The sequence below is a fragment of the Macrobrachium rosenbergii genome, chromosome 42, assembly GCF_040412425.1.
Source record: "Macrobrachium rosenbergii isolate ZJJX-2024 chromosome 42, ASM4041242v1, whole genome shotgun sequence".
NCBI classification, from domain to species: domain Eukaryota; kingdom Metazoa; phylum Arthropoda; class Malacostraca; order Decapoda; family Palaemonidae; genus Macrobrachium; species Macrobrachium rosenbergii.
Genome location: NC_089782.1, coordinates 23,856,819 through 23,868,121, shown reverse-complemented (window position 1 = coordinate 23,868,121; position 11,303 = coordinate 23,856,819). Strand labels below are relative to the sequence as shown.

At 38.3% G+C, this 11,303-nt stretch overlaps 1 protein-coding gene across 1 annotated transcript in view; it reads left to right on the top strand.

Annotated features, from left to right (window-relative positions):
- The window catches only part of LOC136828059 (fibrinogen C domain-containing protein 1-like), a 355,430-nt gene that overhangs the window by 334,203 nt on the left and 9,924 nt on the right, over positions 1-11,303 (top strand). Inside the window, exons 3-4 of the mRNA XM_067085762.1 lie at positions 3,971-4,076; positions 9,796-9,929. Of these exons, the coding sequence (XP_066941863.1) occupies positions 3,971-4,076; positions 9,796-9,929 (240 nt within the window). The remainder of the gene's footprint in view (positions 1-3,970; positions 4,077-9,795; positions 9,930-11,303) is intronic.

The following is an 11,303-nucleotide window of genomic DNA, read 5'->3' as shown; positions in this document are numbered from 1 at the left end:
TCTCTCTCTCTCTCTCTCTTTTCACAGTTGGCGCTTTTGGCCTTCATAATTGTGTGAGCTTTTTCATTTGAACTGGTGGTAAATTGTTCTCTCTCTCTCTCTCTCTCTCTCTCTCTCTCTCTCTCTCTCTCTCTCTCTCTCTCTCTCTCTCTTCACAGTTGGCGCTTTTGGCCTTCATAATTGTGTGAGCTTTTTCATTTGAACTGGTGGTAAATTGTCTCTCTCTCTCTCTCTCTCTCTCTCTCTTCACAGTTGGCGCTTTTGGCCTTCATAATTATGCGAATTCAAATCGAATTTAAGATTACCCTTCATTTTGCTCTCTGGTGTCACAAAGGTAAAATTATTCAATTAATTCCGACCTCATTTCCCTTAAAAATATAGTTATTGACGATGTTGGTATTCCAATCATGGAGTTCCTCTTCTTAAAGAATTAAATATTAATTCTTGTCTTCTCACAAAATTCAAGACAAGAGAGAAAAGTGGGCAAAGAAGGAAAAGCGCATCGATTGACGTAAAAATATTTGGCGTCGAAGATATATATAAAAAAAATATGACTCGTAAAATGAAATTCTCATTTAATCCGATTTTACCTCATTCTTTTATTACGGTCCATAAGGCGTGATCGAGGAGTAAAGAATAATAAAAAGAAGAAAGTTTTCAATTCCAGTCGTCTGAGTAATAAACAATATCAGGGGAAGATTGACGAGGGAAGGGGAGAGAGAGAGAGGGTGGGTGGGGAGTGAGAGGGAGGGGTGAGGGAAAGAGTTTGAGTGGCCCCATAAATTCCTTCCATGAGACAAAACGAGAGACACGAATGAGAGAAAAGAATCTCTCATGAAGGATTTCCATCTCTCTCTCGAGAGATACTCGCAGCGTCTCCTTTAGGAATATTCCTCCGAGTGCATTATTCATGGCGTGACAGGAATCGAGGTCATAAGCCAGATCCTGCGTCGTAAATCCTGTAGATTTTCGTTCAGGATACCCTCTTCTTTTTTTTTTTTTACCTCTTGGGGCGGAAGGAGGCGGGGTGGGAAGGGCGGGGGTTGGAGGAGGCAGGGCGAGGAAGGACCTTACATGGCACAAGATCTTTGTCGGTGCCACTTTCGTGCATCGGATTTTGATGGGTGGCGGCGCTCTTTTGAAAGAGCTGGCTGCTAAGCTGCGGTAGTGGGTGGGCTCTCTTTTGATAAAGCTAGTTCCCCTCTCTCTCTCTCTCTCTCTCTCTCTCTCTCTCTCTCTCTCTCTCTCTCTCTCTCTCTCAAGAATGAGGTAGGACGGTGTGAACTGGGAAATTCTTATATTAATATCCTGGGAAAAACGAATACTGGAATTTTCCAGGAAGTTTAAATAATAAAATTACAACTAGCCTTCCTTAGGTGATGAGTGACTTAAAGTCAGTTGGCTTAAATGAGTTCTGGTTATTTTGAAAATATGGTTATCATATGTATATTTGGATTTAGTCATATTCTGATAGCTTGCTGAATTAATAATCTATAGTTCTGAAGACTGGTCTTCTGAAAATAGTCTTATTTGAAGACCAGTGAAAACAAAAGTATATTCGCTAACTTTTACTCCTGTTCTGAGGTTTGACTGTAAGAATAAAACTCGTTTCAGTAGATTTTGAAGCAAAGAGCCCATATCTCCAAGTCCTCTTCCTGGATTCGAGCCCAGGTTATATACATTAGCTAGCGTATCTTATTCACATTTGTATCAAAGAGAAACAAATACCAGTTGTTTGGAATTCCACAATTTTTATTTTTATATATTTCACAACTGGAACTAGATCCATGTATATCTTCGTACATTACCATTCGAGTTTAAAAGTCGTTCAAAAACATTTATATAATAACATTTTTTCTGTTTCACTTTTGGGCGAAAGGATCTGACAATTTTTAATTGAGGAATTCCTTCCCCTTTCATACCAGCACCTTGAAGTGTGGAAGTCCTCATTATAAATTTGTCACAGATCAAAACACCAATCATTCGAGATGAAGAGATTTTTTTTTCTCTCTCTCTCTCTGGTTCCACCACAGAATATTTACGAATATCGGAAGAGCTGAGAGGAGGGAAGAAGAAGTTTTCCCTCACTCAGTAACTTTTCTCATAAACAACTCTTCGGTTGCCAAACGTGACAGAAATTGCTTACGTACTTCCGAAACTTTTTCCTTTCAATTCATTTCCAAGATATTTTTATGATGTTTTTGAGGGAAATGTTTTTATTGCGGTAGTTTTAAAAGGTATTTATTGTACTTATTTTCACGGGGTGTTTTTATTACCTCGAGAATTGGGATGATTCTTTAACCTCATGACTTGGCGTTGCTCTCGTTTTCATAATTAGGTTATGGTGTTTCTGACCAAGATGTTTATACGATGACAATTTGAAAGATGTTTTGAGTTTTTCCGCTAAGATATGATAATTTTCAAGATAATTTTAAGATTTTCTCATTTTAAGACATTGAAGATGTGTAGCTTGGTTTCAGTTCTTAGTTATATCACAATTTCTCCATGGATGAGACAGAATAGGCTAAGTTGTTTGACTGTTTGGAACGTAAAACATCGCTACAGAAGTAAAAGAAGGCAAGGGCTGGGCAGGCCCACTTGCCATTTTTGTAAATCATTGTCTTTGTGAATGACTCACTGAGCATGTTTTTTTATATATATAAAGTAGCCAGCTTACCCTTTTATTCCCCGTTTTAGATTTTCTGCAACTCAGAAATAGATATTACTTTATATTGATCAGATAGGCATATTCTACTATAGGTGCTTGGAAAGATGAAGTTTGGATGTGGAAAAAATACCATACTGTTTCTTTTTCTAAAATCTTAGTCGAATATATATAATAGTTATTCACTTATCTCAGCACCCTAAACAAAACCTTGTTTGTCATTTCATAACTTTCTGCAGATTACACATCTCTGTTGGTTGGTCAGAGTGTAGAGCGTTTTACACCTGGCTTCTTGTACCCTCCAGCACTTTACCATTCTTAAGGGGCACCTTTAGGCAAGCACCCGTGATTGGCGTAAACCAGCTTAATCTGAACCAACCAGACTACATTATAAGTTTACAAACTTATTTCATCGAGATAGCTCTCTTTTGTCATAAGATTAATGATACATTTCTGTCTGCGTTTTTAAATCTGTTACCCCAAGTCTTGCTTTATTATTATTGTTATTATTGTTGTTATTATTATTATTATTGAAACAAGACGACCCTGTAACGAAGCTACAATATCGAGAATTAAAAGCCACAGTAGTGTTAAAAATATTTATGCACAGAGTTGAAAATGATAAGGAGCGACTTTCAGATACTACTCCGCAGTAGGACTGATGAGGGATACGGATTGGTATCTGAAAGTCTCTCCTTTTAGTTTTTAACTTTGTAAATAAATATTTTTAACACTACTGTGGCTTTTAATTATTATTATTATTATTATTATTATTATTATTATTATTATTATTATTATTATTATTATTATTAGTAGTAGTAGTAGTAGTAGTAGTAGTAGTAGTAGTAGTAGTAGTAGTAGTAGTAGTAGTATTCAGGGGTAATCATCAATGTGATAAGATGTCAAAATATGATAGAAGAGGAAAAGCATCCAAAAGAGATATACAGTAACACGTAGGTGAAAACAACAAATAAATAAAAATAAAAAAAAAAAAATTAACAAACCAACAAGCACACAATATCTGAGAAATATGGCAAATGGACACGACCATTCAGAGTCCCATCATCTCTCCTAATCACCAGCATCACTTTTCTCCCAGGGAATGAATGGGGAAAACCCGACGTCATCCCCAGCAGCGATGGCCGAACATAAGCACATGGTCATTAATAGTTGCAATTCCCTCAAAGCAAATCAATTAGAGAGGCAGCGGCGTAGGTGAATAATCGCCCTCAGCCAATTACCCCGCCGAAATCTCGAACGCTGCCTGTAATTATCGTACTCACCCCGTTTCTCTTCCCCGCACAGGCCTCGATGCTATGCACGCCATGATCAAAGGCAGGAACCACGAACTTCGAGTCAATATCACCGACTGGAGCGACAATGAAGCCTGGGCAGAGTGGAAGGAATTCAGGTACGCTGTCGTAACATTTACTGTTTTGTTCGTACTGAAAGAGAGGTAATTTTGGCATCTTTGACGGCTTCCAGATTATCATTTATTATTGTTAAAGGGAAGGATAGGTTTTATTTCTCCAGATCCTTTGGCTTTTAGCGTGCTTTTGATAAAAATGCTTTCGAATTTTTTTGAATTCTAATATTTGTAATATTGTCACTATCGACATAGGAAAAGTTTTTATTTTAGTCAAAATATTTCAGTTTTAAGTCAGTATGCTCAAAAATAACTTATTAAGGTCTCCTTTTACATTAATGTTAATGTTTTTATTATTATGTGACTAATTTCTGTTGTTTAGGTTAAAATTCTGCTCTCTCTCTCTCTCTCTCTCTCTCTCTCTCTCTCTCAAGAAAAACACAACCAATCGTTGAGTTTTAGCTATCGATCACTGCTTGGTATACAGACATACATATTTACATATATAGATAGATATACGCTACGTATTATACCCCCGCCCCCGCATTAATCTTTTGTTTCTATTACTGTACATTTTTATGAATAACAGATTCATTGTTTTTCTCATTGCTGTCGAGACCAGTTTCCGTCTTAAGCTGGTTACATTTATTATTCTTTTGGTATCCCTCATCTCCGAAAGTCGTGAAATTTTCACCAAAAATGTCAGGTGAATATGAGAAAGGAAACACTAACTCAATATTACGTTTTTCTAAATTTTGGGTAATTTGTGATACAAGAATTCTGTAATTTAATTTCATCCCTTTCTCGACAGTATAGTGGTGGTAATAAAGAATTTGTAATGCAGTATAATAATCTTTCCGGTAAAACTGACGCTTGCAGATTTTATAATCATTTCATGTTACTAGTTCATACGTATAATAAGCTAATTATAGCCTTTTATCACCAGATCCCTTGTGAATAAGTAAAATGGAAAGATGTACGTAAAAATATATCACTCGAGGAAAGAACCTTATTGATACAGCACAATATTGCAAGCGGATTATCGAAAGGGTACAGAGTGAAAAGTCTTTGCATATTTGTGCACGATTGGGATCTACGTGCACGTAAGGTTTGGTGAATTATATTTACGTGCATCGATGATGCACGGAGGCGTACGAGCACGGAGCTAACGTACGTTTATGATGGACGGTTATGTAGTGTACGTGGGCCGTAGTAATGTGGCGTTTGTACACGACGATACTGTACGTGTATGTTGATGTGCACGGTGGCGAGTCAGTACGTGCACGATGTTAATTCCATATATGTGGGGAATAGCAATGTACGTGAAAAAATAGCAGTGTCCGTGCATTAGAGGAATGGCAATATTCGTGCAAGTAAAGAATGGCGGTGTACGTTCAGGGCGGTAATGTACGTGTACGTGCATGATGGGTACGTGTGGTTGCGGGTGAGCTACAGATCAGACAGACCTGCTTTAAAGTGAACTTGTAAACATCAAAGGAATCATTAAAAAGAAAGCTCTCTCTCTCTCAGCTTAATTTTGATCTTTTCCCCTCACCCTTCCTCGGCTCTTACTCTCAAAAACCTTCCATCCAAAACTCTCTCAATTTTGATCTCTTTTCCTCCTCTTCCCTCAGTTTAATTTGCTCTTATCCTTACTTTCTCGTACCTTCCATCCAAAACTCTCTCTCTCTCTCTCTCTCTCTCTCTCTCTCTCTCTCTCTCTCTTAATTTTCTCTTTTCTCCCCTTCCCTCCTCTTAGCTTAATTTTTGTACCTTTTCTCCCCAGCCTTCCCACCCTTCCCCCGGCTCTTACTGTCTCGTACCTTCCATCCAAAACTCAGCTTAATTTTCATCTTTTCCTCCCCCTTCCTGGCTCTTATCCTCGTACCTTCCATCCAAAACTCCTTATTTCCTCTCTCTCTCTGGGCTTTTTAATTTGATTCCCTCACCCTTCCCTGGGCATCTTATCCTTACTCATCCTCAATCCAAAAACTCTCTCTCTCTCTCTCTCTCTCTCTCTCTCTCTCTCTCTCCAGGGGCATGATTTAACCTCCTGTGCACCATCATCATCATTATCATCATCATCGTCATTCCTCATCATCACCAAAGTCAGCGGATGTGACACGGCAGAATGGCTGCGCAATCGAGCTCTTAATGGGAGAATATTTCAAGTTATTCCTTCGCTGAAAGCACTTTCTTCATTGAGAGCTTTTCCTCTTCCTTCCTTTATTTATTTTCTTCCTTTTGATGTTTAAATTTTTCCTTATGTTATTTCTTTTTCATCCTTCTAGAGAATCTTCTTCTTTAATTTCTTTATTTGCTTTTTACTTTTTGCTATGTCTTGTTTTGGTTTTGATTATGAAAGAAATTTTGTCCTTTTTTTTTCTTTACTTTTTTCTTCTTTTTTTATTTTATATATAATTATTTCTTTAAAATGAAAATATTCAGCCTTGTCATTTACGAGCTCTTTGTTTTCTCTTTCACTTTCTTTCTCTTCTTTTTTTGGTTTCATTTCTATGTAATATTATTTTTTCTCATTTTGTAAACTTCCTACTCATTTACAAGCTTTATCGCTTCCTTTCTTCATTTTCTCTTCTTCTCGTCTTATTTCCTTTGATTTTTTGTACTATAATTTTTCCTCTTCATGAAACCATCTTCCTCATTAGCGGCTTTCTTCTTCTTCTCCTCTCCTTTTGATTCTTCTGCTGTTCCTCCATGAAAGAAACTCAACTGTAAGATAATATCTTGATTGCCTTCTTTTTTTATTCATTTGAATTTTTTTTTTATTCTTCTGCTACCACTTACTTTGTTGTTTTTGGTGTGTGGGGGATAATCACTTCCGTTGACAATGATTAAGACATTAAAAAACTAATAAAAGTAAACTAAATGTGTTAGATAATTAAAGAAATGTTATTTTATGACTCTATTTATAAAACCTTACCATTCAATCTAAGTAAATCATAATTATCTTTTACTTACTTCTCGTGCATTGGCTGCCATTTAATTTATCGACGTATCTATTTTAATAAAAACAAAATACTCTTTTAACAGAGCTTTTTCTTTTTTTGCACATTGTCATAATGTTTGATGATGAGGGCTAAATGTTCAAACCGATTTCCTATTACAGCTTTGGACCATGAACAAAAATAGCTTGTTTTTAAAGCGTTATACAAACAAGCATGCAAACTATTTTTGGATTCAAGTTCTGCCCTTGCTGTTATCAGTCCCAAGCGGAATTTGTTTGTTTTTCAAAAGTTTTTACAAACAACACACGGGCTGTTTTCCTTTGCTAATAAAAACGATAGAAAAGACATTCTGCTATGTAAACACGCATTGAAAATTAGAGAGAATTATTTTAAACTATGTTTTATTTTGGCAGTTTTTCAAATTAGTTCAACTTTGGTTATTGTTATGGCGTCCGTTCGTCTGTTGGTCATACCATTTACTGTATTTTAGCATTACTTTTTTTTTTATCTTTCTAGAGTCCTTTTCAGCGTTTGTTTTGATAGCAATTGTGAAAGTAGATATTTCCATGACCTGGATCTGAAAAATAAAGCAAATTCTACGTGAATGACGAACGTTTTTTTTTTTTTTGTAGCCTGACTAATGTATAAAGTCTCCCAACAAGGATATCACTAAAATTCATAAAAAAAAATGCGCTCATATAAATTAGCCCCTCCTATAACAACTTCACCGCTTACATATGACGCTTTCAGCAACAGCATTTCATACAAATGTCTTTTTTGCACGCCATTCCTTCATCAGGAAAAAAAAATAATAAAAGACTTTAGGGTTACACCCACTTCCTCCGTAAGGCTGGAGTTTGTGGCCATGGGATGGTCTTGGTCACCATTTTAAGTAAATTGACCTTTTGTCTGTGACTGGATTTTTCCTCAGAAGTCTTGGAAATCCGTTGTCAAGTTCCAAGCAGTTTTTCTGACAGGCAAAAAGAACCGGAAAAAAAAACGCAAATAAAGCAAGCAAAATTTACAAAACTGAAACAAAAGTTCAAGTAACAAAAGCAGTGACATATGACAAAATACAAAGAAACAAAGCAAAGCTGCACAAAGGAAGATACGCACTAAAAAGCGAAATCAACTCCAAAATGTAATGTGTTTGTCCTTGGCCAACGGACATCCTTCTTAGCAATATTCAAGACGGTCCGTCCTTTTTTTTTTTTATTTGTTTGTATAGTAATTTTGCTGGTGTAAACAAAGAGATCAAGATTAAAAACTTGTCGTCACTGTTCTCGTGACGAAAATGCATCCTGATTACATTCATCTCAGAAACACTTCGTAGAAAACTAATAAAAAGAAATTATTCTTTTCGCTCTGACCTTCCAAATCAAAGCTGTCCTGAAGTAAATGAGACATAATAGCCTCCGAAGAAGAAAAGAGCACTCCTCGCCCCGTCCCTCCCCTCCTCACTTCCCCTTTCCTCCCTTCCCATCCTCATATCCCTTCCCGCTCTTTCCCCTTCCCACCTTCCTTTTCCTCACTTCCCCTCCTCTCTTGATTATAACCCCCTCCCCTCTACATTCCTCACTTCCCCTCCTCTCTTGATTATACCCCCTTCCCCTCTTCATTCCCCCCACCCCATGCCCTGCTTGCCTTCCCCTTCCTTTCCCCTTGACCCTCTCCTCCTCCCCACTCCTCCTCCTCTCCCCTTCCCACTCCCCTCTCTCCCCGTCCCTCCTGACGTCACCAGCAGTCATTGCATTGTAGTGAATTAGACCTTTGTGTTCACTGTGTTCTACGTTGGCAGATCCATTTAAACAGGCTGAAAGGAAGAGACAGCCTCAAAGGAACCTTTCTGTAATACGTCGATGCTAGGTAGCGCCGTCTCTGTCTCTCTCTCTCTCTCTCTCTCTCTCTCTCTCTCTGTCTTTGCTGCTTCGCTTTCATTCGCTGCTTGCTTTGGCGACTTGTTGTTGAATGAACAGCGGGGCAGTTGAGTCTGGATGATATTGATCACGTCTGCCCCTCAAAGAATGCCGCGTAAATGCCCACACAGAGTTTTTAATGGCGCGATTTGGGTCACGTATTCTCTTCCTGCGTATTCCCGAAGTCGTTGTTGGCCTTTGATGGGCGCGGATGCATTTGTTTGGGACAGTCGTCAGTATATGATGTCGGCTGCTTTATTTTTGTCAAGATTTATAAAGGGAGTTTGATTAGCGACGTTTAAAACTTGGGTTTCAAGGGAAACTGTTATGATAAAGCTAAAAATGTTCTTAGAATTTTGCTGTTTGTGAACAACATTTTTCAGGTCATGCGGTCTGATTTAAATTTTTCTAATGAATTCGTATTTCTCAGTTACATCATCGTTATGTATTATACGGAGGATAGCATTAGGCTCCTCGCTGGACTAGAAAGAGAGAATCCCACATTTCGATCATTTTGTGAGGAAATTCACAAAAGAACAAGGCTTCCACCTTGTTTCATTTATTCTCCTATGGCTTCAAAGCTGAGACTCTCTCTCTCTCTCTCTCTCTCTCTCTCTCTCTCTCTCTCTCTCTCCAGACACATACACACACACACACAGGAATATCACTGCAACATGAAATATCCCATCAGAACCTACAAAGGGTGGACGAGATTCTATTTACTCTTCAACAGACACTAAAAATAGTCTTTAAAAATATGAGAACATGTTACAAAGTAAAAAAAAAAAAAAAAAAACCTTGCCATGGAAGTTGCCGTTGACCTAACTAACCTCGTTCCAATCTTTTTTTTTTTTTCTCTCTCTCTCTCCTTTCCCTGGACAGCGTCGCGGGAGAGGAACACTTCTACCGCCTGAAGGTGAACCGGTACGCCAGCGGCTCTCAGGCGGGCGATGCCCTCAAGTGGCACAACACCATGAAGTTCTCTACACCCGACAGGGACAACGACGCCATAATGGGTAAGTCATTTACAGTAGTTAGAAGGAAAGGGGAGGAGGAGGAGGAGGAGGAGGAGGAAGGGGAGGGGGTCGAATTGGTAGAATAGGAGGAGTTGGTGATACTAATGTGGAAGAGAATAGAAGGAAAGGAGGAGGAGGAGGAGGAGGAGAAGGTCGAATTGGTGGAAGAGGAGGAGCTGGTGATACTGATGTGGAAGAGAATAAAAGGGAAGGAGGAGGAGGAAGAGAAAGAGAATAGAAGGGAAGGAGGAGGAGGAGAAAGAGAATAGAAGGGAAGGAGGAGGAGGAGAAAGAGAATAGAAGGTAAGGAGGAGGAGAAGAAAGAGAATAGAAGGGAAGGAGGAGGAGGAAGTGGAGAAGGTCGGATTGGTGGAAGAGGAACAGGACTTGGTGATACTGATGTTGAAGAGAAATTGAGGAAGAAGAGGAGGTAATACAAAAGGAGGTTGAGGAAAGAGATTGGATATAGTATGCGGAGGAAGTAAATCTGAAGGGGGAGGGTTTTAAGGAGGAAGTAAAAGCTGAGAGGGAGGGGAAGGAGGAGGAGGAGGAGGGGAGGAGAAGAAGGTAGAGTTTGAGAAGCTAAAAGATGAGGAGATAGAAACTGAGAATGTTGGGTAGAGGTTGAAGTGAGGATTAGGTAGATAAAAAAAGTGTAAATAGAAAAAAATAATTGCAGGAGACGTAGAATGAAATAGAGATTGAGGAGGGGGAGGAGGGGGCGGGTGAGAAAGGCCTCTCTAAAGAAACAGCTTATTGCAGGTGCGCAGTAAGCATGTGTGAGGTGAATCACAGGATGGTGCGTGACGTCATGATTAGGATGGCCTATTATTTCATTTAAAGGATTGAGAGAGAGAGAGCGAGAGAGAGAGACTATGTCAGGGCACTTATGATGCCTACGTCATTAGACCAGATTTCCAAGAGGTGCTACAAATGATGCTATGCTCACACACAAGCATTTGCTTATTTTTTGTTGTTCTAGAAATTCAGTGTTTATTTTTAATTTTTGTGTGATGCTGGGTTTTTTTTTTCTTGATTGCTTATTATCGAAACGTGATTCATCTGTATCCTCCAGTGTTTAAATATTATTATTATTATTATTATTATTATTATTATTATTATTATTATTATTATTATAGTGTCGTTTCAGAAATGCTTTTTATTCCTTCCAGTGATTGAATATTAATTTTATTTGTTACCTTCATCTTAATCTGATGTCAACACTGGTCTCCTAGCGGTCAGAGAATCTGCTACAGAAGAAATAGGACCTGTTTCCCATCTTATTCAGCTTCTTTGTGACCTACATGTGTTGTTTGATTGTGTTTTTGGGAGCAGAGGCCTTGTTTTGTCTGGTATTCCACATGGTAATGCTTT